At 44.8% G+C, this 27,888-nt stretch overlaps 1 protein-coding gene across 1 annotated transcript; it reads left to right on the top strand.

Moving 5' to 3' along the window:
* The first annotated feature begins 282 nt into the window (after positions 1 to 282).
* LOC309533840 (complement factor H-related protein 5-like) lies at positions 283 to 27,833 on the top strand. The gene is made up of 13 exons (XM_082225477.1): positions 283 to 541; positions 3,098 to 3,331; positions 4,927 to 5,032; positions 6,761 to 6,837; positions 7,602 to 7,802; positions 10,157 to 10,339; positions 12,583 to 12,753; positions 14,939 to 15,121; positions 15,927 to 16,106; positions 16,658 to 16,831; positions 25,268 to 25,438; positions 26,910 to 27,047; positions 27,140 to 27,833. The coding sequence occupies exons 1-13, from the start codon at positions 478 to 480 to the stop codon at positions 27,217 to 27,219; spliced, it is 1,962 nt and encodes a 653-aa protein (XP_082081603.1). The 5' UTR covers positions 283 to 477; the 3' UTR covers positions 27,220 to 27,833.
* The last annotated feature ends 55 nt before the right edge of the window (positions 27,834 to 27,888 follow it).

Consider the following 27,888-nt stretch of genomic DNA (forward strand, 5'->3'; position numbering starts at 1 on the left):
CTGTCAGAATTGCAACACTCACAGACTTTTTGCAAATAATCTTAATTGTCTTTAAAATTCAACTGTGTCAGGCATTTCAGCAATTATTCTTCTTGACAGGTTGCGCTGTGAGACAAAAACAAGCAGGCAAACAAAGCAGCAAGAAATAAACTATGATAACGGAGCAAAATAAAATAACTATTGAAACCAAAGAAAGAGAAATATTTTGTTGCTGCCAGGATTGCATCAGAGAACTCATGGGTTGTGTGTAAATAAACTGAGTTGGGTTAAAAAGTACCTTGCACATTCCCCCAATTCTTGCTGTTTTCAGACTCGTCTATCAAACACAAAAAGCCTTTTAAAAACATGGCAAAGGGCTAAAGAAAATAATTGGAGGTTCCAAAGAGAGGAAAAAGATATTTGCAGATCATTGGAATATGTTGACAGATGAAAGTGAAGATTTTGTGGTACTGAGCATTGCAAGCTTCCTGAAATAATATGAAGAGCTGGCTGGTCTTTCTTATTCCATTTCTTCTTCTGACATCTTGTCCTTCTCCAAATGGTAAGTTGTGTAGGCGGCTGACAAATTTTTTTACCAGGGAAGTTGGGTGTTGCCAGATTCCTTATGGGTTGGATCTAACTCGATTGTACTTGGGGCCCAATGAAATCAGTGTGAGAAAAATAGAGGTTATTAACTTGAGTCCCTAACAACTTAAATCCTTTACTAACCTAAGTCTTTATCAACTAAAATACTACTAACCTATAACACAATCCTATACATATCCACTCAGAAAGCCCCAGCGGGACTTTGTCCTGGGAAAATGTGCATAGGATTGTGGCATAAGTGTGGAACCAACACTTAAAAAAACAAATTAGTTTCACCAGAATGGTAGAACTAAAACTTCAGGTAGGAATAGAGATGGGAAGGAAGGCCTGGAAAAAAAACTGGAAAAAATGGGGGAAGGGACAGGTTTCCCCCCGGTTTTTTCTGAAGCCGTTTTCCCCCAGAAAAATTGAAAAAAAATATTTTGATATAGTTTGAATATTCCACACACTATTTTTTTTTCTTCAATTTTTTGCTGGTGGAAAAAAAGGCTTTGGAAAAAAACCGAAAAAACCTGTTCCCTCCCCCCAATTTTTCCATTTTCCCCCAGACCTTCCAGCACCCACACTTTGGAGCTCCTTGCCGATTGACACCAGGCAGCTGCTCTCACTACTCTTCCTGGCAACTGCTCAAAACATTTTCGTTAGGGCCAGCCCATCTGAACACATAGAAGCTGCATGCAATTTACTTCCTTTTAACCACTGCTGACTTTAATCATCAATTGCAGCGGTTCTCAACCTGGGGGGTCCCCAGATGTTGTTGGACTACAACTCCCATCATCCCTGAGCTCTGGCCTTGCTACCTAGGTGTGATGGGAGTTGTAGTTCAACAACATCTGGGGACCCACAGGCTGAGAAAGGCTGATCTATTGAATACTCTTAAATGCCTGCTTTTAACTGTGTTTTATCAATCATTTTAATATTATGTTGTATATTTTTGTAAACTGCTTAGAAAGCTCTCTTACCATCATGCGGTTTATAATATATAATAACAAATTCAATTAAACACACACACACACACACACACACACACACACTCCTTTTCCTTTCAAACAGAGTTTGAGCCTTAGTGCAACATACTATTCAGTAACTGGATGTTGGTTACTTCTGGGCCTGGCATGCAAAAAAAATTGCATTATGCTTTGCCCTGGCTATCCTCAAGCAGATATGGAAAGGCCTGGAGGGCGGGGACAGAAAAATTGGGGGGAAACAGGTTTCCCCCTGTTTTTTTCCAAAGCTGTTTTTTGGATATCCATGAGAAAAATTACAAAGAGCAAGAAGAAATAGAAAACGATAGCAGTAGTTCAGAAAATGAGATAGAATAAACCACATGTATATGTTGTGTCTTCTCTCTCCTTTTAAAGCGCTACTCAAAGGGTAGACCTTCTATGGAGCTTAAATATTGAAGTGGAACTTACTGTAATTTTCTTTGCTGTTGGTGCTAAGGGGCAAATCTGATTATTTTTTATGTTGATGGTTTCTTCCTTTTTTTGTTGCTTTTGAGGGAAAGGGGGTGGTTACATGTTTTATTGCAAGCATAATACAGTGGTACCTTGGGTTACATACGCTTCAGGTTACAGACTCCGCTAACCCAGAAATAGTGCTTCAGATTAAGAACTATGCTTCAGGATGAGAACAGAAATCGTGCTCCGGCGGCGCGGCAGCAGCAGGAGGCCCCATTAGCTAAAGTGCTGCTTCAGGTTAAGAACAGTTTCAGGTTAAGAACAGACCTCCGGAACGAATTAAGTACTTAACCTGAGGTACCACTGTACTTTTATCTACACCAAGGGTCAGCAAAGTTCACTGCTGTGGAGCCCCCTCTGTGGGCCAGATTGCAGGCATATGTGAGCGCGCCTGCCCACGATTTCCGACATCTGCATCTGCGCAGACGTGATTTTCGGCATCTGCACATGAGCAGGTGTGATTTTCAGTGCCATGGAAGCAAGTCTCTGTGCTACACTGCGCTGCTTTAGCGCAGTGTGTGGGTACTCACCAAGCGTGCGGCTCGGTTCGGGGGTGGTTCGGGGGCCGGTTAAATGACCCCTGTGGGCCGTTTGTGGCCCATGGGCCTTAGGTTGCCCACCCCTGATCTACACTGTGTTTCACGCAATTTGTAAAACTACTCCACACTGAACTTTTTTTCAATTTTTCCAAAATTTCCATTTTTCCCAGAAAAAAAGGGGGGGTTTTCCGCATGGCTTCAAAATTTCCAGAAATTTTACATCTCTAGGTAGGAATCTGACTGAAACTGCATCCCCCCCTCCATTATGGCAGGGTTTCCGAAAGTTGGGTCTTGAGCTGTTTTTGAACTACAATTCCCATCACCCCTGATTGGCACCACTAGCTAAGGATGTTGGGAGTTGTAGTCCAAAAACAGCTAGAGACCTGCTTTCTGCTTAAGTATCTGAGTTGTGGTGCAATGAGTGGAGATTATGAAGTTATGAAGCCAACATTTTTATTGCATAATTCCAACTCAGTTCTTTTTCACTTCCTTCAAATTCTTTAAAATTTACAGGTCAAAGGGTGCCACTCATTGTTGATTTTACTGATGCTATTTTAATTGAAGACTGCCGACCACCACCAATAAGAGACCATGAAGAACTTGCAGACATATCAGACAAAAAGTCCTATTCACACGGGGATGAAGTAATTTACAATTGCCAGCCTGGGTATATAAAATTTGGGCGCATAAAATTGCGGTGTAACAACGGAAAATGGGTACAATCCACACCACATGTGCAATGCAGAAGTAAGTATAAACATAACTTTATAAAATTCACAAGCTATTGAAATATTTGAACAGTTTTTTCCCCCTCTCCTTGTGATAAGCCTTGGGATGGCCCATTTTATTAAAAAAACAGCAACAACAAGGCAATACAAGGTTGCATTTCACTTTGTAGCCACTAACCCTTTCTCTGTTTGCTTTGGGTTTCATATGATTGGAGGTCTAAGACCACCAGAGTTGGTAAGGAGAAGAATGTGCCCTAGTCTTGTGGATAAGCAGAGGGCTGGAGAGCTCTGCAAAACTTGCAAAGGATACACACTTGTCCAGGATCCCGTGACTTAACCATTAAGTGGCTCTCCCCATTTCCCCCCTTGTTTCCGGAGTTGCTTTGACTTAAAAAGAGAGCTGGGGACATAAATTACCAGGTAAGAGACACTTCCCTGGTCCTGAATAGGATAACTGTGTCCCTGAAGGATCAGGTGCACAGTCATTTTGGACTCACAGCTGTCCAGGGAGGCGCAGGTTAATTCTGTGTCCAGGGCGGCTGTCTATCAGCTCCATCTGGTATGCAGGCGGAGACCCTACCTGCCCGCAGAATGTCTTGCCAGAGTGGTGCATGCTCTAGTTATCTCCCGCTTGGACTACTGCAATGTGCTCCATGTGGGGCTACCTTTGAAGGTGACCCGGAAACTGCAATTAATCCAGAATGTGGCAGCTAGACTGGTGACTGGGAGTGGCCGCCGGGACCACAGAACACCGGTCTTGAGAGATCTGCATTGACTCCCAGTACATTTCCGAGCACAATTCAAAGTGTTGGTGCTGACCTTTAAAGCCCTAAACGGCCTCGGTCCTGTATACCTGAAGGAGCGTCTCCACCCCCATCGTTCTGCCCGGACACTGAGGTCCAGCACCAAGGGCCTTCTGGCGGTTCCCTCATTGCGAGAAGTGAGGTTACAGGGAACCAGACAGAGGGCCTTCTTGGTAGTGGCACCCACCCTGTGGAACACCCTCCCTTCAGATGTGAAGGAAATAAGCAGCTATCCTATTTTTAAAAGACATCTGAAGGCAGCCCTGTTTAGGGAAGTTTTTAATATTTAACGCTGTATTGTTTTTAATACTTGATTGGGAGCTACCCAGAGTGGCTGGGAAACTCAGCCAGATGGGCAGGGTATAAATAATAAATTATTATTATTATTATTATTATTATTATTATTATTATTATTATTATTATTATTCAGGGATGTTATGCAGCAGTGGGGCTGGAAAGGGGCTGGGAGATGCTCTAAGCATCTCACCATCACTACAGCTATCACTACAGCCAACATCATCTCCCTCATTAAGCTTTATAAAAGAAGGCATTTGATATGACAGCATCATGTTAAGACTTTCCCCACAAATCTGTCTATAAGAGGCACCCAGTGAATCAGAGCAGGGATGGGGAAAGTCTGAGCATGATAATGTCACATGTCTTCCTTTACTTCATGTTACTGGAAAGAAAGGAAGAGAAGATTCGAGGTTGCTCTTCTTAGCAGCCTTCATACATTTCTCACAACATTGCATCATTTTCAAGCACATTGTTATAGCCATATGTGTTATCTTGCTTTACACTTAATTTCCAGAAAGGCCTTGTGGACATCCTGGACACATCAAATTTGGCTCTTTAGAACTTGTTAATGGAGACGAATTTGTCTTTGGTGCTCGTGTCGTGTATCGGTGCAATGAAGGGTAAATATCCCCTCTGTTGGTGCAATGAAGGGTAAATATCCCCCACCCCTCTTATCTTCAGATATTTAGTCATATATATATATATATATATATATATATGCATATATAAAGGGATGTAGGTGGCATTGTGGTCGAAACCACTGAGCCTCTTGGGCTTGCTGATCAGAAAGTCAGCAGTTCGAATCCCCATGATGGGGTGAGCTCCTGTTGCTCTGTTCCAGCTCCTGCCAACCTAGCAGTTTGAAAGCACAACAGTGCAAGTAGATAAATAGGTACCACTGTGGCAGGAAGGTAAACAGTGTTTCCTGGTTTCCATCACAGTGTCCCATTGTGCCAGAAGCAGTTTAGTTATTGTGGCCACATGACCCAGATAATTGTCTGTGGACAAACGCCAGCTCTCTCAGCCTGAAAGCGAGATGAGCGCCGCAACCCCATAGTCACCTTTGACTGGACTTAACCGTCCAGGGGTCCTTTACTTTTATTTTTTGACTATATGTGCATATATATAATGCATATAATGTATATAATGCAAGTACCCAAGTGCACACAGTGGTACCTCGGGTTACATATGCTTCAGGTTACATATGCTTCAGGTTACAGACTCCACTAACCCAGAAATAGTACCTCAGGTTAAGAACTTTGCTTCAGGATGAGAACAGAAATCGTGCTCCGGAGGCGCAGCGGCAGCAGGAGGCCCCATTAACTAAAGTGGTGCTTTAGGTTAAGAACAGTTTCAGGTTTAGAATAGACTTCTAGAATGAATTAAGTACTTAACCCGAGGTACCACTGTATTCAGAAGGACCCAACTGAGCTTCTGTCATGCAGTAACAGATAAATAGTAAAACTGGGAAACAACAAGCAATGGGAAAACTCAATTGAGTTTGCTCCCACTCCCCCAATCAGGGGTCAAACAAGATACAGTGATACCTTGGGTTACATACGCTTCAGGTTACATACGCTTCAGGTTACAGACTCCACTAACCCAGAAATAGTACCTCGGGTTAACAGTTTCAGCTTTAGAATGGACCTCTGGAATGAATTAAGTACTTAACCCGAGGTACCACTGTATGTTATGAGGGATCATAAGGTGTCCCCTCTGCCATTTATGTTGCCCTAAAACCAATGCTAAGCAAACTCCTGCCAGCTCCCAGTGCTCAGACACATTCTGACCTGCTTGTCCACCTTCCCTCCTCTTAAGGCTTGGTAATCCTGCCTGTGATGGATACTGGGGAGGAAGATTTGTTCAAGGGCTCCTGCAATCCCCAGGGCCTAGCCATATTGTGGTGCTAATCTGGTTATAATGACCAAAGGGACGAGGAGAGAGAGAAATCTCTTCTACCCTATTTGCTTTCTTTCTGCAAAAACTCCTAGCCTTAAGAACAAGGTGAGCAAGGAAGGAGTGTGTTTGTATATTGGAAGCAGTTGGGGCTTCCTCTCCCTGATACTTAGTTTTCAACATTCAGCCAGTGTGGGGGAACTGAGGATTTGAATACTCACCTCGCTTTAGTGACCAGCTCTCCTGAATCCATTCAGTTTGAGTCTGAGCTCACCTGTGGTGAACACTCATGCCATCTCTAGAAGAAAAAAACCCTAGAAAATAACCCTGCTATTCTAGAAGTATTTGTTTGAGTCTCAGTGTGTTTCAACGATATTCCAAAGCTGCTCCTGTCATGCAATTATTTGGTTTTAAAATGTTTCGGTTTCATTTTTTTTAAAAAAAACTTGCAGGTTTCAGATGCTCAGTCCTACAGACTTCCGTGATTGTCGTGCAGGTGGATGGAGCAATGAGGTCCCTCGTTGTGAAGGTAAGCGGACCTCTACAGATCTTGACTGAGACTCAAAGTACTGCAGAATTGCTTGAGTAAAAACTAGGTGTCGCCTCACAGTTTTCTCCTGCCCATCCCTCTCTTTTGTTCTCGCAGCAACTGCTGCCCCCATATCCCTGAAAAGCTCCTCCTGAAGGCCAGAGAAACCACAGAGCAGCTTTTCAAGATACTGTAGTTGAACGCTTAGCAACTCTTTGCAGTGGCGTAGCGTGGGGGGTGCAGGGGGGCCGGCCGCACCAGGCGCAACATCTGGGGGGGCGCTCGCACTCGCAGCTCTCTGCCCCTACCTGGTTCACTCACTCTCTCTCACTGCAGTGCTGGCTGTGCGAATCCGATCCGAGCCGCTGGGTCGCCACCCACTGTGGAGGGGGTGGGTGCCAGGCGTGCGGTGCGGAAAGAGAGCGAGGGACTATCTGGGGGAGGGACAGTGCAGCGGCCGCCCAGCGCAGCGCTGAGCGCGGGAGAGAACCAAACCAGGCAGCAGCAAGAAGAAGCTGGCAACGGCGGCAGGTTAGGGGTTAGGGGGCGCAAATTACTTGCCTTGCCCCGGGTTAGGGGGCACAAATTACTTGCCTTGCCCCGGGTGCTGACAACCCACGCTACGCCGCTGACTCTTTGTGTTTGTCTGGATGTGCTTTCAACATGGGCACAGGGACTGAATCTGAGCCTTTGCCCTTTGCAGTGAGTTGAACATTCTGGTTTGGTTTTTTGGGGCTTACATTTTTATTTTATCTTTTCCAAAGCAAAGAACTGTGCCTATGTCCAAATAGAGAATGGATTCCTAGCTAGCAAGTATGAACACTCTAAAAACAACTATTTTCCAAGCAGCATTGGACAAGTGATTTCCTACAGTTGCCATCCTGGTTTCCTGACCCCAAATAAAGAAGAATGGCCTAGAATTACATGCACCAAATTTGGATGGAATCCAGAACCGAAATGCCTCAGTAAGTAGATGTTTATTGCATTCTCCTCTTGGCTCAGAAATAGAAATCTAATAGAAAAATTAACTGCGGAGGCCTTGTGAGACTGGTAAGAATAGCTCCACTATTATCAAATAATGGAGGTTTTTAAACAAGACAGGAAAATTGGCTTCCAGGTGGAAAAATCAAAACTTGAGACAGAATTGCTAGAACCCAATACTAAGAACTTGTCAAGAATGTATAACTTGCTGTTGAAATGGAATACACAAGACGAAACAGTTAAATCAGTTATGATTAAGTGGGCACAGGACATTGGTCATAATATTATGTCTGCTGACTGGGAAAGGTTGTGGAACACCGGTATTAAATTTACGGCATGTAGTGCTTTAAAGGAAAATGTGATGAAAATGGTCTATAGGTGGTACATGACCCCAGTTAAGCTAGCAAAAATTTACCATTTGCCTGATAACAAATGTTGGAAATGTAAGGAAACTGAAGGTACTTTTTATCATCTTTGGTGGACATGCCCGAAGATTAAGGTTTTCTGGGAGATGATATATAATGAAATGAAAAAGGTATTTAAATATACCTTCCTTAAGAAACCAGAGGCCTTTCTCTTGGGCATTGTCGGCCAATTGGTGCCAAAAAAGGATAGAACTTTTTTTTATGTATGCAACAACAGCAGCAAGAATACTGATCGCAAAGTATTGGAAGACACAAGATTTACCCACCTTGGAGGAATGGCAGATGAAAGTGATTGACTATATGACATTGGCGGAGATGACGAGCAGAATTCGTGACCAGGGAAAGGAGACTGCGGAAGAAGACTGGAAGAAATTTAAGATTTATCTTAAGGACTATTATAAACTTGATGAAGTTTAGAATGTCGAGATTTTGTAGAGAGAAAGGGTTGCAGTAATATAAGATTAGATTAAGAAAGGACTATGATGAATTAGGATGGGAGAAAACATTTATAAGTTGCTATAAAATTCGGACATGAGGATGCAGAAAGGGGAGGTATGGGGAAGTCCGAGGAAAGAAGTTTATGAAAGGACATTATGAAATTATATTTGTTTGTTTGTCTGTTTTATTTATGTTTGTTTGTTATAAAAACTTTTGTAAAACCAATAAAAATTTTATAAAAAAAAGAATATATAAAGCACAGTCAGATACTACAGACACAACTTCGATCTTTTATTGTGTTTCCAGTGATCTTTTATTGTGCTCTGTGATTAAAGACACCATGTAAAACAACATCCATCATTGCTAGAGAGCTGTTACTGAAAATATTGCATCTATAGATAGTAATTGACACCAAGGAAGTTATCCCTGATAAAACTTAATCTTTCTCATATATTTTGGAGAGGGTGTGGCACGGTTGGTGCATACCTCCACATGAGATGGGGTTGCACCAGGTACAAGTATTTTAAAAGCTGGTATGACGTGAGATTAATGAAATTACTGGTCAATAATGTATGTTTTCTGAGTTTTTCATTAGCAACCAGCAACTGGCTGACTTGTAGCATTTCTGGCTTTGTGTGCATGCTAGAAATAGTGTGCATGCATAACAGGTTACAGGGGGCTCTGCCACTGCAACCATTCTTCCTCCAGGAAAAATCTGATTGGTCAGGGTTCTGTTGCTACTTACAACACCAAAACCATTGGTTTGTTGTTGTTTTCTTAAAAAATTCTAATAGAAAAAACTGTAAATGCTAGGAAAATGGGAGAACTAAGAACCAACTATTGTGTAGGAATTGTGAACCCTTGCCCTGTAATTATTTCATTTCATTAAAAACAGATCAAAGAGAAAATGGTGCTGTTAATCTTAACTTTGGATGGAAGCCCAGAACTTTCAGCAGAAGGAGGGGCTACCGAGGGAGGACTGTCTTTTAAAATAACAAAAGAAAATATTGAAATAAAAGCCCCCTGCATGCTAATCAGACTTACAGACCTGTTAAAACAAGATTGGGAGTCACATACCGGCGATTGATTGACCAAGAAGATGAGGATAGCTAATCAGAATTAGGAAACTGGAAATCAACAAGCAAGAAAGCAGAAAACAAACAAAATACATTATCTCCTTTAATCCAGGACATGGGGAGCCCCACCTTTGAAATTCTTTGAATTTGGAATACATTTAAAAAATGTAATCAAATTTTTCACTAGGATGGAGTGGTAAAACTACCCATCCTGTATTTTTGTTACTATCCGTCCTTCTTCATCCACCCCTTTTTGTGTAAACCTCAGAAAGGCACCATACTGTAGTAGCCTAGAAAAGTTATCCATGTGGGCACCAGATAAGCTTCCTTGGGGAAAGCATTCCAGAGACAGGGCCCCATCACTGACAAAGCTGTCTTAACTACTCTTTTTGCCTCTAGAGCAATGTGACCCTTCAATACCCTTTGCACATGGTAGATTCATTTTCCTAAATCAGCAGACCTTCAGAGAGGGTGAAGAAATTTCATTTTCTTGTGATGAGGGCGATGATACTCCAAATCCAGGAGGAACAGCCACGTGCACAAAAAATGGCTGGTCACCTGCTCCACGTTGTGACACGAAAAGTGAGTGTTATTCGCGGTATCTTATCTGAGAATATAGAACCCGAGGAACTGTTCTGCTGTAAACAGCAGGTTACATGGTTTTCTTTGACTTCTTAAAGCTTAAACTGTGCGTGTTTACAAATCCCATGTGTGGCAGAGGAAAGGAGGCATTTGCAGCAGCCACCCCTTCTATATCCTCTCCACAGGGTAAAACAACCACTAGCACTCTGGGTATGCACCACACTTGTGGTGGATTGAGCTGGACTTGGGAGAATTTGCAGCTCTTTAGAACAGGCATAGGAAAACTCGGTCCTCTAGATTTTTTTTGGCCTACAACTCCCATGAACCCTAGCTAAGAGGACCAGTGATCAGGCATGATGGGAATTGTAGTCCAAAACATCTGGAGGGCCGAGTTTGCCTATGCCTGCTTTAGAATCGCTCTACCCCTCTTGACATGTTTGTTGCTGCTACCACTAGCCCAGAGAAGGAAGTGTAGAAAAGTGTAGTCGGTTGCCCTTTGTCTTGGGCCCAGCTCCAGAGTACAATTTACGGTATATACAGTGGCACCTCGGGTTACATACGCTTCAGGTTACATACGCTTCAGGTTACAGACTCCGCTAACCCAGAAATAGTGCTTCAGGTTAAGAACTTTGCTTCAGGATGAGAACAGAAATCGTGCTCTGGCGGCGCGGCGGCAGCAGGAGGCCCCATTAGCTAAAGTGGTGCCCGTTCTTAACCTGAAACTGTTCTTAACCTGAAGCACCACTTTAGCTCCTGCTGCTGCTGCGCTGCCAGAGCACAATTTCTGTTCTCATCCTGAAGCAAAGTTCTTAGCTTGAAGCACTATTTCTGGGTTAGCGGAGTCTGTAAACTGAAGCATATGTAACCTGAGGTACCACTGTAAAAGTCTTCAGTAGGTCAAGTCTTCAGTAGAGGTCCACCCCATCCAACATTTAGGTCAACCCTCTCTGACCTCAACTGGGAGTTCCATAAAAGTGTGCCCACAAAACTGCACACACTGTTCCTGTGGTGGAATCTGAGCCATGGTAGACCACAGCCAGTGAATCTATAGAAGACCTCTGTGATTGGGCAAACATAGAATGAATCAGGCAGTTCTTAAGCTATCCTGGGCCCAAGTTGCTAAAGGCCTTTTAAATTAATACAAGAATAGTTGCAACACAAGTGGCAGAAGGATGATTTTTAAGGATCTAGGAAACAATGGTCAAAATCCAGGAAGCTCCCGGGGTTCAGAGAAAAAGGGGCTTTGCAGTCTTGTAGCTGGTGCAGTCAAGCACTGAAACCTCCCAGCTCACCAATCTATAGGGTTTCCAAGGGTTGTTATCCTGTCTCTATTTGCTGTCTTCTTAGCCAGCATGTCCTTGTTATTTGTAGTTTATGGGGAGGCAGGTAAAGCTTTTCTCCTTAGAAGTCTTATGGGTTTAAATGTAAATGCTGTGATTTGCATCCCTATATTGGGAGGTGAAGTGGGGTTAAATTTAATCCTTCTCTTCCCACACTATATTACAATGTAGGAGCCAACCTGGGCAGCAGTGTTTAAAAAGGGGAGGTTGGGTATGTGTGGAAAGACAACATGACCACATCTGGTTAAATCAATAAATGTGCTGACATTAATGCTGATGAATTGTACCAAACCTCTTGAACAGAGATTTTATATGCAGAGTGGATAGGCAGCACTGCCTGAGCACCAACTGAAAAGGACCTCAGCAAAAACTGGATGGCCAGTCCTCAAGACAGAGTGATGGATTTGCTCTAGTAAAACCATTCTAATAATTTGATGTTGACACCTTCTTTTCTTTCATATAACATCTCATTCCATTTCAAATGACACGATACAGTGGTGCCTCGGTTTCTGAGTGTCTCGGAAGCTGAACGTTTCGGTTTTTGAATGCCGAAAACCCAGAAGTAAATGCTTCCATTTTCAAATGCGCCTCAGAAGTCGAACGGCTTCTGCTGTGGGTCCCCTCTCCTCAATTTTCTCCATTGAAAGTGCAGACCCCCTCTGCAAGACCCTTTGTACCTTGGTTTTCTAACATTTGGAAGCCAAACGGTCGTCCAGAACGGATTACATTCGAAAACCGAGGTACCACTGTACATACATTTTAATAGCAGCCCAGAGATGTATAACCAGCTCCAAGTCTCTCTCCAGTACATTAGTTTCAAGCTAACATTGTAAAATAAGGTGCTAACAATAATAATAGCTGTGTTTAGTTATACTAATCTCTTTTCCTCGACATTTCGCCCAGCAATATGTGAAGGTCTCCTGTTGGAGCATGGGGATATTCAGCCGAGAAAAGACCAGTATCAACCCAACGACGTTTTGCAATTTTTCTGTCATGAAGGATTCACAATAGTTGGTCCTGCTTCTGCCCAGTGTTATCCCTTTGGCTGGTCTCCGCTGCCTCCCCGCTGTAAAGGTACTTATTTCTTCACAGACTACTAAAGGAAGTTACCGTATTTTTTGCACCATAGGGCGCACCGGACCATAGGGTGCACCCAGTTTTTAGGGGGGGGGAATCAAGAAAAAAAATATTTTCCCCCCCCAGCCCCAAAGAGCAGCGTACAGGCTGCACACAACCTCTCCCTGCCGGAGGGGTTGCGCGCAGCTATGGAAGAAGCCAAGGCAGTGAGCGGGATGGATCCCGCTCGCTGTTTTGGCTTCCCCTTTAGCCCCGTGCAGCCTCTCCTTGCTGGGAGACGCTCTGCGCAGGGCTTTCCTGGCTTTCCTGGGAGGTGGGGGGATTCCCTCACCTCTCGCAAAAGCCCGCAGAAGCCGCACAACGCCTTTAAAGAGATCGCGGCTTCTCCTGGCTTTTCTGGGAGGTGGGAGAAGGGACTGATGTGGCCAGTCAGTCCCTTCTCCCTCCTGTGGAAAAGCCCGCAAGAGCGCACGGAGCTTGTGTGCGGCTCTTGGGGGCTTTTCCCGCCTGCCTCCCTCCTGCATTCCCTCCATAGGATGCATACAGTACGTCACAAATTTGCTTTGTTTTCTTATCAGTATGCTTACCTTATTTGGTCAGGCAGGCTCCATTGTCCTGTGTTCTTTGTTAGTCATAGAGGAGGCAAAATGCTCAGCCTAGGGCGGATGACAACAGTGTTTTCATTGTGGCCGTTTACCTCCATGTTTTGATAAATTTGTTTTCTTGTGTATTTTAATTTGTACTATTTTATCATTGGTTTTATAGTTGTAAACTACTTTGAAGCCACCTTACCAATTAAGCTGTATAAGTATAAATTAGTTATGATAAATAAATAATAATAACAATAATTTATTATGGTATGTGAAGAAGAGACCCTCCAGTTGATGCCAATGTATTAGTAGGCCCATGAAAATGATGAAATTAGAACCCATAGTTTGGTGCTGGGTCCGTTCCTCCCAACTGTCTCACCCCTCTTAGCTGAAACTCAGGGAACTGAGCTGCTGCAGTGCCTGGAATAGTTGTGAAAACTGGGCATTAGGCTGTAATTCAATTTTAGATGTAAGCCATCTGGAGATCTTGGGATGCAGGTGGCGCTGTGGGTTAAACCACAGAGCCTAGGGCTTGCCAATCAGAAGGTCGGCGGTTTGAATCCCTGCAATGGGGTGAGCTCCCATTGCTCGGTCCCTGCTCCTGCCAACCTAACAGTTCGAAAGCACATCCAAGTGCAAGTAGATAAATAGGTACCACTCTGGCAGGAAGGTAAACAGTGTTTCTGTGCGCTGCTCTGGTTCACCAGAAGTGGCTTAGTCATGCTGGCCACATGACCCGGAAGCTGTACGCCGGCTCCCTCGGCCAATAACGTGAGATGAGTGCCGCAACCCCAGAATCGGCCATGACTGGACCTAATGGTCAGGGGTCTCTTTACCTTTACCTATCTGGAGATCTTGGTAACAAGTGGCTAATAAATCTGTTGTTGTTGTTATTGTTGTTAGTGTAAATACCTGTCTGTAGTAAAGGTAAAGGACACCTGGATGGTTACAGTGGTGCCCCGCAAGATGAATGCCTCGCAAGACGAAAAACTCGCTAGACGAAAAGGTTTTTCGTTTTTTGCGTTACTTCGCTAGACGAATTTCCCAATGGGCTTGCTTCGCAAGACGAAAACGTCTTGCGCTTTTTTCTTAAAGCCGCTTGAAGAGGCGCAGTTGCGACGGACCGTGCTTTGCAAGACGAAAAACATTGCAAGACGAAAAGACTCGCGGAACGAATTAATTTCGTCTTGTGAGGCACCACTGTAAGTCCAGTCAAAGGCGACTATGGGGTTACGGAGCTCATCTCACTTTCATGCTGAGGGAGCCGCCGTTTGTCCACATACAGCTTTCCAGGTCATGTGGCCAGCAGGACTAAACTACTTCTGGTGCAACACTGTGATGGAAGCCAGAATGCACAGAAACGCCATTTACCTTCCCGCTTCAGTGGTACCTATTTATCTACTTGCACTGGCATGCTTTCAAACTGCTAGGTTGGCAGGAGCTGGGACAGAGCAACGGGAGCTCACTCCGTCGTGGGGATTCGAACCGCGACCTTTCTGATAAGTGGTTTAGACCACAGCGCCACCCGTGTCACCTGTGAATAGTGTTGTGCAAACCTTATTAGGTGAGGAATTATGTTTGCTTACTTCTAGAACAAGTCAACCACTGTAAGGCACCAGCCAACATTAGGAATGGCAGTATTGTTGATGATCTTCTTGAAGAATACCAGCATGGTGACCAAGTGGAATACGAGTGTAACATCAAATTTGTGATGACTGGATCAAAGATAATAGAGTGTGTTGATGGAAAATGGACACCAGTACCTTCTTGTACATGTAAGCCATGGTTGCAATCCATATAAAATAAGTGTGTACACAGTGTACTCTGTGTGTGTAATCATTTTCCATGATTCTATGTACAGTGGTACCTCGCAAGACGAATGCCTCGCAAGACGAAAAGCGCGCAAGACGAAAGAGTTTTCCGTTTTTTGAGTCGTTCCGCAAGACGAATTTCCCTATGGGCTTGCTTCGCAAGATGAAACGTCTTGCGAGTTCTTGCAAGTTTGTTTCCTTTTTCTTAAAGCCACTAAGCCGTTAATAGCCGCTAAGCCGCTAATAGCCATGCTTCGCAAAACAAAAACACCGCAAGACGAAGAGACTCGCGGAACGGATTAATTTCGTCTTGCGAGGCACCACTGTAGTCCAATGATTCCTGTGTCCGAGAAAGTGGAAGAGAACATCTTAAATATTCTCTTCTGATTTCTCTGCTCTGAAATTATCTTAAATGTTGTGTACAAGTTCCTTTCCCCAGCTTCAATAATACTAACATAAACGTATCAACCGTGTTTAAAACAGCCAAATGTTTCTTACACCACATTAAGTAATTGCAATGGCATGTGGCAAATTAATTTCCAATGAAAAGGTGAACCCTGAAAGTTTATATACTGACCCTTTCACCTGACACTGCCAGTGAACGCTTAGTGCCTGGAATATGAGTTAGGAACAGAGAGCTGTCCTTGACTTCTGAGAACAATGGATTTGCCACACTAAGATCCTTTTTCAGTTAATAAAGCTGCCTTCTGATCGGGGTCTAAACACAATCTGGAGTATTTTCTTTCACATTCCTTTATGCCTTTTGCAGTAGAGGAAAAGAAATGTGGTCCACCACCCAGTATTCCAAATGGACATGCAGCTGGAACAGTCAGAGAAGAATATATTCATGGTGAGGATGTGGAATATGAATGTGAAGAAAACTTTGTCATCGTTCAGACCAGCTTAGCCAGGTGTCTTCATGGACTTTGGGAATTACCTAGATGTGCAGGTAAGCAGAGCTCATAGTTTACTAAGCTGTGATTGTCACCCTAGTATCTATGGGGTTGCACTATTATGAAGTGTCCAAAACTCATACTTCTGTAGGGATGTCCCAAATTACTAAATTCATCTCATCTTGGTCTTGGTTGAGATAAATCCATACAATATCTAAGAAGCCCATACATTATTAATTTTTGTTGGTCAACTAAAGCAAAAATAACCTTCACAACAAAGTGGCCCGATATGTGAGTGCACTTATTGTGGGATATTATTTTACTTTTGTGACTACGGAAGAGTAACAACATAATGTTCCTCCAAGCATATTCTATGTAGCCTTGAGCAAGTCATTGCATCTTAGCCTCAGTTTCCTGTCTGTAAAATTGAGAATAATTTTGATCTCTTTGCCACAAAGATTAATTTCCATAAATTCTGTATATATATATAGAGAGAGAGACAGAGAGAGAGAACTTATCCAGTAACATTTTCAGGCTTATTAATTTATACAAATGTGTATGCCTTAGCTATTAAGCCACCTCACTTGAACAATATTTGAATTATTAGATTTTTCAACAAAATGTGCACGTCCAAAGATGCCTAAGAATGCAACTTTTGCATCAGCTGTTCCTCTGAAAAGTCAGTATGACAACAATGATGTCCTCAGCTACATCTGTGATTCCAGGCTTCGTGAAGCTAAATGCATCGAGGGAGAATGGTTACCCAAACCGGAATGCAAAGGTATGTTCTTTTTTCCATTGTTTTCTTAACTTAGGTAACTGACATAGCTGGTAGTCAAAACCCGAAGGCAAAATGCAAATACAATATACATTGGGGCATGTTGCATCCTCAGAAAGGAGGTATTTCCATATTGAATTTTGTTTCCTTTTGAGGGGAGCGACATTTTCACCTGTTCACTTCTCCTGCCCCTACTCCTGACTGATGTACTCACGAGGGGAAATACTGAAAAATAACAGTTTGCAAATGCATTTGCGTGTTGAGTCCCACAGTTGCCACCCCCAAAAAATTCACACTTCACACGTCAATTTTTTGTTTAGGTTTTTGGCATAATTTTGGCCACAACTTTATTCAAATACAAAAATGTGAGTGGTTGCTTAGGCATTGGTTATGACTATCTGTCCATGCCCTCAGGGACAGAGCTGGCATACCGGACACCAACGGAAGCCAGAGTGGCAAACAGGTATTGAGTGAGAAATTGAAGCCGGGCATCAGTCTCGCACTCCTCACCCTCATGTTCCGGTGGGGCTTGCACGGCCACAGGTCCGACACCGGGGACAAGGACAAATTGTATGGCAAGCCCCTGGATTCCTTTAACGGAATTCCCTTCACATCATTTGGAGGGGTAGGCACTTACCCCTCCAAGCACCAATTTAAACCAATGCCTAACCGCCAACCTTACAAGTTGTGACGATTTGCTACGCAGTAGGCGAAAACCAAATGGCACCAGCCAATCAGCCAGATGGCAAAATTCCTACCAGGCCCCCGCACCAAGGCGGACGACCCCATGACAGGCATAGCAAGGTCAAGCGAACCATGAAAACCACCCTATAAAAGGGAGGGAGGGCGGGTGATCCGATGCAAAACGGCCAAGAGGAAGTCCAACGTCTGGCCCCTGTATTTAAAGACTCTAACCCCTCCTCCAAATTTGGTAACAAAAAAATTACCCCAGCAACCCAGTCTTAACCCGTTAAGGGCTTGGGTCTCTCACAAATCTGCCTAGTCATGGCAAGGTGGCATGTTACCCCAACCGCAACACGTGCTCTCTGTTAGGGAGAACACGCTTTGTAGGTTGGTCATGCTTCTTTCGTAAAGCCAAGACAAAACTCGACAACAGAGGCTCAAAAGCAGCTGTAAAAACAAACCACCACCAACTGAAATCACAACATAGATTATTTTTATTCCTTCTTTGATATCTTAATTTGGGGACAGAATTGGCTCTCCTGGTGAGGCTTGAGCTGTCTGACAAATAGCCTCTAGACTGAAGCACTGCTGTTTGTTAAAAAGGATGGAGAGGGATGAGATGAGGAAGACGTTAGGTGTCAAGATGCTATCAGCAGCTCCTAGCTGGCTGCCCAGGGAAGCATAAAGACAAGGAAAAGTTTCTTCCCATCCTTTTTTTATTTTCAGGCTCAGTATTACAGAGAGAGGCTATAGAACCCAGCCTCTTGAATAATGGCTTCCTGTCTAACAGCCCTTCCCTGAGTTGACTCTGAGAAGGGATTGGATCAGCTCCTCCCTCCTCCCTTTCTGACAAACTTCTTCCATCTTTGTTCCCTCCTGATTGAACCTCCTGAGATAACCCTCTCCGTTGGGCAGGTTGGAGCAGGTTCAGGCCAGTTGGAGCAGGTGCAGGTCATTTGAAAACAGCCCAAGCAGGTTACAACAGGTCCAGGCTGGTTGAAACAGGTCTATGTCACTTGGAACTAGCCCAGACTGGTTGGAACCAGTTGATACTGGTTGGAACAGGTCCAAGCTGGTTGGAATTAATTCACGATAACTGGAAGCAGTCCAAGCTGGTTGAAACCCGCTCTCACCCCTGCTGTTCATATTGGTCCTAGAAATCCTTCTTAATTCAATTAGGAAAAATGAAAGGATAAAAGGGGTGAAGGTAGGCCAAAATGAATACAAAACCAAAGCTTTCGCTGATGATTTGATAATTACGGTGGAAGACCCGATGACCAGCGTAAAGGAAGTGTTAGAGGAAATTGGTAAATTTGGGGAAGTGGCAGGCTTCACATTAAATAGGAAAAAAACTAAAATTCTAACTAAAAATATGGAGCAATCAATGATTGAAGAGTTCCAACAACAAATGGGAATTGAAGTTGTTAAAAAGGTTAAATATCTCGGAATTTGGATTACACCAAAAAATATTGATCTGTACCAGAATAATTATGTTATGATATGGAAAGGAATTAAGAAGGACCTGGAAGGATGGGGAAGGTTAAAACTATCCTTTTGGGGCAGAATAGCAATGATCAAGATGAACGTGCTACCCAAATTACTATTTTTATTTCAGACGATCCCAATATTAAGAGGAGTTAAAATTTTTAAGGAGTGGCAGAGATCGATTTCAAGATATATCTGGCAGGGCAAAAAACCGAGAATTAAATATAAACTGCTAACGGATGCAAAAGAGAGAGGAGGATTTGCCCTGCCAGACTTGAAGTTGTATTACGAGGCATCATGTCTTTGCTGGGTAAGAGATTGGATAAAGCTCAAAAACACGAAATTATTGGACTTAGAGGGATTCGACAATAGGTTCGGGTGGCACGCTTATCTATGGCAGGAGGGTAGAAAAGGTCATCAATCTTTTGGAAATCATATATTCAGGAAATCGCTAATCGAAGTATGGATCAGATATAAAAATATATTAGAAAGGGGGGTACCACATTGGCTATCCCCTTTAGAGATGATGGGAATTAAGCAACTCAATATGGAAAGTAACTGGGTCACATATGGAGACCTGGTATTCAAAGAAGGGGACAAATGGACAGTTAAGCCATATGAACAAGTGAAAGAACATGTACGGGATTGGTTGCACTATTGGCAGATAAGTAATATGTTTAAAAAGGAGGTGAAAGAAAAAGGGTATGAGGAAAAGGATTCGAAGTTCCAAACAGAAATTGTTAATAATGATCGTAAAATCATATCAAAAATGTATAAAATCCTACTAGAATGGCATACGATGGATGAGGAGGTGAAAGAGGTAATGATCCACTGGGCCAGAGATCTAGGGTACAGTATAGAGCTGGAAGAGTGGCAAAAGATATGGAATCAAAATCTGAAATTCACAGCATGCATAACACTAAAAGAAAATGCCATGAAGATGGTATATAGATGGTACTTAACACCGGTTAAATTGGCCAAAATGTATAAGATCTGTAATAAATGCTGGAGGTGTAGAGAGAAAGAGGGCACGTTTATGCATATGTGGTGGGAATGCGAGAAAGTGAAGGGTTTCTGGGGAAAAATATATGATGAAGTAAGGAAAATGCTACAATATAGCTTTGTTAAGAAACCAGAGACCTTTCTACTAGGAATAACCAGAAGGGAAATTAAAAGGAAGGATTTCAAACTTTTCCAATATGCAATAACTGCCGCGAGGACGCTGATAGCTCAAAGGTGGAAACAAGAACAAGTACCGACTCTGGACGAATGGAGAAATAAACTAATTGATTATGCGGAATTAGACAAACTAACGGGGAAAATTAGATTTCAAAGAGACCATAAGTTTTTGGAGGATTGGGGAAAATTTAGAGAGTATTTGAAAACTATATGTGAGGAGAATACAACGCTAGTGTGTTTTAAAGAGGCTTTGTGAAAAGTGAGGAATATCGCAAAAATGAAAATAAGGATATAAAGGAATTACTTAAAGGTGATACTATATATTAAGAAATGTGTAAATAGGAGAATTATTATGGATGACTGTCAGAGGAGTGGAGGGAGGTTCAACAAACTAAAATACGTGATGTGGAAAATGGAAAGATGGAAGTTTTTATAGAAAATGTAATAAAAAATATTTGCAAAAAAAAGAAACCAGCCCAAACCAGATGGAAAAATTCCAGGCTGGTTCCAAATTGCCCAGAGCAGTTTGAACTGGCCCAGATTGGTTGGAACTGGTCCAAGCTGGTTGGAACCAGTTCAGACCGGTTTGAATCAGTCCAAGCCCATTTGAACCGGTCCAAGCTGGTTGGAACTCATTCAGACTGGTTGGAACTGATCCAAGCCGGTTTAAACCGCTCCAAGCCGGTTGGAACCAGTTCACACCGGTTGGAACTGGTCCAAGCCGGACTGAAATGGTCCAAGGTGTTTGGAATCAGTTCAGGCCAGTTTGAACCGATCCAAGCCAGTTGGGAACAGTTCAAGCCACTTGGAACCAGTTCATTCCGGTTGGAACCAGTTCAGACCGGTTGGAACCAGTTCAGACCGGTTGGAACCAGTTCAGACTGGTTGGAACTGGTCCAAGCCGATTTGAACAGTTCAAAGCCGGTTTAAACCGGTCCAAGCTGGTTTGAACCAGTCTAATCCGGTTGGAACCAGCTCAGACTGGTCTGAACTGGTCCAAGCCGGTTTGAACTGGTCCAAGCCAGTTGGAACCGGTGCAGACTGGTTGGAACTGGTCCAAGCTGGTTTGAACCGGTCCAAGCTGGTTTGAAGTGGTCTAGGCTGGTTTGAACCGGTTGAAGTGGGTTGGAACCGGTCCAAGTGAGTTGGAACCAGTTCAGATCAGTTGGAACCAGTTCAGACCGGTTTGAACCGGTGGAAGCCGGTTGGAACCAGTTCAGATCGGTTTGAACTGGTCCAAGCCGGTTGGAACCAGTTCAGACCATTTGAACCAGTCCAAGCCAATTGGAACCGGTTCAGACCGGTTGGAACCAGTTCAAGCTGGTTGGGACCAGTTCAGACCAGTTGGAAATGGTCCTAGCCAGTTTGAACAGGTTCAGACCGGTTTGAACTGGTCCAAGCTTATTTAAACTGGTCTAGTCTGGTTTGAACCTGTCCAAGCCCGTTGGAACCAGTTCAGACTGGAAGGAACCGGTCCAAGCTGGTTGGGATCAGTTCACACCGGTTGGAACTGGTCCAAACCGGTTTGAACCAGTCAAAACTGGTTTAAACGGGTTCAAGTGGGTTGGAACCAGTCCAAGCCTGTTGGAGCCAGGTCAGACCGGTTTGAACTGGTCCAAACTGGTTGGGACCAGTTTAGACCTGTTTAACCGGTCCAAGCCTGTTGGAACCAGTTCAGACTGGTTGGAACTGGTCCCAACCGGTTGAAAGCAGTTCAGACCGGTTGGAACCAGTCCAAGCCGGTTTGAACCGGTCCAAGCCAGTTGGAACCTGTCCAAGCTGGTTCGAACTTGTCTAGTCTGGTTTGAACCGGTCCAAGCCAGTTGGAACCAGTTCAGACCGGTTTGAACCGGTCCATGCCGGTTTGATCCGGTCCAAGCTGGTTTGAACTGGTCTAGTCTGGTTTGAACCGGTCCAAGCCGGTTGGAACCAGTTCTGACCAGTTGGAACCGGTCCAAGCCGGTTGGAACCAGTTCAAACCGGTTTCAACCAGTCCAAGCTGGTTTGAACCAGTCCAATCCGGTTGGAACCAGTTCAGACCGGATGGAACCGGTCCAAGCTGGTTGGAACCAGTTCAGATCGGTTTGAACCGGTCCAAGCCGGTTTGTACCGGTCCAAGCTAGTTGAAACCGGTTCAGACTGGTTGGAACCAGTTCAAGTTGGTTGGGACCAGTTCAGATTGGTTGGAACTGGTCCAAGCTGGTTTGAACCAGTTTTAAACCGGTTCAAGTGGGTTGGAACCGACCAAAGTCGGTTGGAACCAGGTCAGATCGGTTTGAACTGGTCCAAGCCGGTTTGAACCGGTCCAAGCCTGTTGGAACCGGTTCTGACCGGTTGGAACCAGTCCAAGCTGGTTGGAACCGGTTCTTACCGGTTGGAACCGGTCCAAGCCAGATGGAAGTGGATCGAACCGCTTTGAACCAGTCCAAGCCAGTTGGAACCAGTTCAGACCAGTTTGAACCGGTCCAAGCCAGTTTTAACCAGTCCAAGCTGGTTCAAACTGGTCTAGTCTGGTTTGAACCGGTCCAAGCCTGTTGGATCCAGTTCAGACAGGATGGAACCGGTCCAAGCCGGTTGGAACCAGTTCAGATCGGTTTCAACCGGTCCAAGCTGGTTGGAACCGGTCCAAGCTAGTTGAAACCGGTTCAGACTGGTTTGAACCGGTCCAAGCTAGTTGAAACCGGTTCAGACTGGTTTGAACTGGTTCAAGTTGGTTGGGACCGGTTCAGACCGGTTTGAACCAGTCAAAGCCAGTTTTAACCAGTTCAAACTGGTTCGAACTGTTCTAGTCTGGTTTGAACCGGTCCAAGCCTGTTGGATCCAGTTCAGACCGGATGGACCCGGTCCAAGCCAGTTGAAACCAGTTCAGATCAGTTTGAACCGCTCCAAGCCAGTTTGAACCGGTCCAAGCTGGTTTGAACCGGTCCAAGCCGGTTGGAACCAATTCAGACCTGTTTGAACCGGTCCAAGCCGGTTTGAAACGGTCCAAGCCAGTTGAACCGGTTCAGACCAGTTGGAACCGGTTGAAGTTGGTCGGGACCAGTTCAGACCAGTTGGAACTGGTCCAAGCCAGTTTGAACCGGTTTAGACCAGTTGGAACCGGTTGAAGTTGGTCGGGACCAGTTCAGATCCAAGCCGGTTTGAACCGATTCAGACCTGTCCAAGCTGGTTCAAACTGGCCTAGTCTGGTTGGAACCGGTTCAAGCCGGTTGGAACCGATTCAGATTGGTTGGAACTGGTTCAAGCCGGTTGGAACCGGTCCAAGCTGATTTGAACTGGTCTAGGCCGGTTTGAACCGGTCTAGCTCAGTTTGTGCCGGTCCAAGCCGGTTGGAACAGGTCTAGGATTGTTTGAACTGGTCCAAGCCGGTTGAAACCGGTCCAAGCATTTGGAATCAGTTCAGACCGGTTCGAACTGGTCCAGGCCTGATTGAAACGGTCCAAGCCGGTTGCAATCAGTTCAGACCGGTTGGAACTGGTTCAAGCCAGTTTGAACTGGTCCAAGCTGGTTGGGAGCAGTTCAGACTGGTTAGAACCTGTCCAAGCCGGTTTGGTCTAGGCCGGTTTGAACTGGTCTAGGCTGGTTGGATCCGGTTCAGACCGGCTGGGACCAGTTCAGACCGGTTTCAACTGGTCCAAGCCGGTTGGAACTAGTTCAGATCACATTGGAAGTGGTCTCTGCTGGTTTGAACTGTTCTAGGCCGGTTTGTACCTGTCCAAGCCGTTTTGAACTGGTCTAGGCCAGTTTGTACCGGTCTAAGCCAGTTTGAACAGGTCCAAGTGGGTTGGAACTGGCCCAGGCAGGTTGGAGCAGGTCCAGGCCAGCTGGAGCAGGTGGTGGCCATTTGAAACCGTCCCAAGCTGGTTAGAACAGGTCCAGGCCGGTTGGAACAAGTCTATGTCACTTGGAACCAGCCCAGGCCGGTTGGAACCAGTTCAAAGCAGTTGAAACAGGTCCAAGCTGGTTGGAACTAATCCACGCCATTTGGACTTGGTCGAAGCCAGTTGGAACCCACCCGAACCAGTTGGAAAAATTCCAGGCCAGTTCCAACTTGCCCAGGCCAGTTGGAACTGGCCCAGACTGGTTGGAACTGGTCCAAGCTGGTTGGAACCAGTTCAGACTGCTTTGAACCAGTCCATGCCAGTTTGAACCGGTCTAGGCCGGTTTGAACCCGTCCAGGCCAGTTGGAACCAGTTCAGACCGGTTGGAACTGTTCTAGGCCGGTTTGAACTGGTCTAGGCTGGTTTGAACAGTTACAAATGGGTTTGAACCAGCCCAGGCAGGTTGGAGCAGGTCCAAGTCAGTTGGAGCAGGTCTATGTCCAGTTGGAAACAGCCCAACTGGTTCATACCAGTTGAAACATGTCTGAGCTGGTTGGAACTAATCCATGCCATTTGGAACCGATCGAAGCCAGTTGAAAAAAGTCGAGGCGCTTGGAACCAGTTCAGACTGGTTGGAACAGGTCCAAGCTGGTTGGAACTGGTCCGCACTAGTTGGAACAGGTCTAGGCTGTTTGGAACCAGTGTTCTAGGTGCAACAGCCCTGCTGTTGCTTTATTTATTTTATTCTTTCGAAAAGAGTTTCATTTGGTTGTGAGGTAACCCTAAACTGATATTCACGATACAATTTCCATAATAAATAAAATGAGGAAATGCATTCCATCAGGAGTTCATTGCACTGCATTAGACGCCCTTATGGTACATTGAGCTTTGAGAGAATTGGTGAGGCAACATGGGGAACTCGCGGGAAAAGGCGTCAGATGTTCTCCAGTGCATATAGGAATTCATAGAATGATTTCTTGGATTGTGGCCTGTACAATTAACTAATTATAGTTATAAATGTGAACCCCTTCATGTCGATGACACAAAACGATTTTAATAATGTGTTATTCTGAATCTTTAGTAGAGACATTGCGGTATAGCAGTTCGAGAGTCGGATACTAACCTACCTCACAGAGTTGTTGTGGCGATTAAATGAGGTGGGGAAGAACCATGCCCACCACTGGGAGCTCCTTGGAGGAAAAAAGCAATAAAATAAATATAATAATAATAGCATATGTTTGATACGTTGTTGTTGTTGTTGTTGTTGTAGACCTCTGCCCGCCTCCACCCCAGATTCCTAATGCCATTGATGTAGCTGAGCCGAGAACCTACGAGAGTGGTGAACAGATAAATTTCCTGTGTGAGAAGCTTTTTGTGCTTCAAGGGCCACAGAACATATCGTGCGAGGATGGCAAGTGGCAATTGCCCCCGCGCTGTGTTGGTTAGTATGCTCTTACTTGAATATTTTGCCTTTGGGGAAATTAAATGAAGATGCGTGCTGTGACGTTAACATATGAGAGTACTGGAGGTGAAAGAGTTAAACAGGTTACCCAATCAGGACCTGGGGGTGGAGTCAGAGGGACTATAAAACCAGCTCTGGGAGGGGCAAAGGGAGGAGTTCGTTGGGAGTTGGGTGGTTGGTTGGAGTGGGAGTGAATTGGGATAGAGTTTGGGATAGAGTGAAATAAGCTGATCAGGAATAGTTGGGGGCTAGGAAGACAAGTAAATATCTGAGAGGTGGTTTAGTGAGTGAGTGAGTGCAGATAGCGGAGGTTATAGGACTGGATAGGCACCCCATGACTGTAATTGACCAATACCGTTTATGAAACCACACGCTTGTTAAATTGCAATAAATAAACAATTAATATGTTCCAATTTAACCCTGACTGGACTCAGTATTGTACCAGGTAGGGCCTGGGTGGTGGTAGGGAGAAATAAAGTGGTGGCACAGGGATCAATAGACGGTGAAATGTCCGGGGACCCTGTGTGATAGCCACACATGCTGCGTTCTGTTTTGCCAAAGCAACACTGCAGGGATGCGGGTGGCGCTATGGTCTAAACCACTGAGCCTCTTGTGCTTGCCGATCGGAAGGTCGGCGGTTCGAATCCCCGTGACGGGGTGAGTTCCTGTTGCTCTGTCCCAGCTCCTGCCAACCTAGCAGTTCGAAAGCACGTCAAAGTGCAAGTAGATAAATAGGTACCGCTGCAGTGGGAAGGTAAACGGCGTTTCCATGCACTGCTCTGGTTTGCCAGAAGCGGCTTAGTCATGCTGGCCACATGACCTGGAAGCTGTACGCCGGCTCCCTCGGCCAATAAAGCAAGATGAGCACCGCAACCAGAGAGTCGGTCATGACTGGACCTAATGGTCAGGGGTCCCTTTACCTTTACCTTACCATTACTCAGTCTATGTGTGAGTCTTCTATGTTGAGTATGTGTGTCTGCAACAAAAGACAAATGCCGCCACCACCACCCCGTTTTTTCTCCTAACAATGAAACTGTGGCAGTGGCTGCCCCTTTCAATTGAGGAAATGAGGAGCTTCAACCCATGTAAAACATAACAAAGACGTCCTTTGTGCTACTTGACTTTATTTCACTCGCCAAGGGTGCTTAATGACTGATTTATAGATGCCATTTGCTTGGTATGTGGCATTGGGTTCCAGAATGCTTGACTGGCACACACTGGCATCAGTACCAGCTTACAACAAAGGGGCCATCTCTGCTTTAATGGCACGCTCATTGCTCAGAGTAAAGTCAAATCACGGACACAGTTTTGGGGCATGCAAAGAGTTCTAAAATAAAGCAAGCAACACAGGATGACCATATTTCCAAACTGCAATGCCAAATTTGGCATCCCTTGTAAGAGGAGCACATGCACCGGCATTTTCATCCATTTTCATGTTTTTGCATTGTAGATGTATCAACTGTCACCATGCATCACAGCACAAACTCTCCCATTGCTCCTGGAAGCCAGAGCAACCCCATGCCTGCGACAAGTGATGGCATTAGCAGCAGAGACCTTTTAGATTTATTACACACTATCCATGCCGCAGGTAAGTTAGCAGCCCTAAAGCATAGGATTGTGGTTTACAAATGCCCATCAGGTTGGCTGCGGTTTCATACGCCTTTGTTTTTTTTTATGCAGTAAAATCACTCGAGAGGCGCATGGCTGTGCTTGAGCACGAGCTACAGGAGCTAAAGAGAGAGAGAATGAAGACTAAGTAGCAAACCACCTGCATTCTAGAAGCCAGTCATGAAGAATGGAAGGAGAACCTAAACAAGAACATTAGATCATTGTCATGTGGCACACTGTTCCTTTTCTTTTACTAAAGACTTTTTGAAAACTCATTGTGAATTGTTTGCAAGGCACTTTAGGGCAAAGTCCCTTGCCCTTCTAGCAGTGCTGTCTTTCTACCATGAACGCCTCCCTTGTAATGGCAATGGTGTCCACCTGCAAGGTGCCAGAACTGAAAAAAGCCCTGCTTTCTAGCAATCCCAGTGCCACATCCCCACCTGCTACAGTCCCCAGTCAGGTGCCCAGATGCTGCTTCAACTTCTTGGGGTCATTTTCAGTTGATGCAGCCTAATGACATAGGCAGGGACGCGGGTGGCGCTGTGGGTTAAACCACAGAGCCTAGGACTTGCCGATCAGAAGGTTGGCGGTTCGAATACCCGCGACGGGGCGAGCTCCCGTCGCTCGGTCCCTGCTCCTGCCAACCTAGCAGTTCAAAAGCACATCAAAGTGCAAGTAGATAAATAGGTACCACTCCGGCAGGAAGGTAAACGGTGTTTCCATGCGCTGCTCTGGTTTGCCAGAAGCGGCTTAGTCATGCTGCCCACATGACCCGGAAGCTGTACGCCGGCTCCCTCGGCCAATAAAGCGAGATGAGCACC

This window comes from Podarcis vaucheri, assembly GCF_965113315.1.
Source record: "Podarcis vaucheri genome assembly, chromosome: 6".
Taxonomy (NCBI): domain Eukaryota; kingdom Metazoa; phylum Chordata; class Lepidosauria; order Squamata; family Lacertidae; genus Podarcis; species Podarcis vaucheri.

Bases quoted from the DNA above. Each gene is read 5' to 3' on its own strand.
- LOC309533840 (XM_082225477.1), top strand. From the start codon at position 478: ATGAAGAGCTGGCTGGTCTTTCTTATTCCATTTCTTCTTCTGACATCT. The intron at 542-3,097 runs GTAAGTTGTGTA...TAAAATTTACAG, and splicing joins ATCTTGTCCTTCTCCAAATG to GTCAAAGGGTGCCACTCATT. The intron at 15,122-15,926 runs GTAAGCCATGGT...TGCCTTTTGCAG, and splicing joins ACCAGTACCTTCTTGTACAT to TAGAGGAAAAGAAATGTGGT.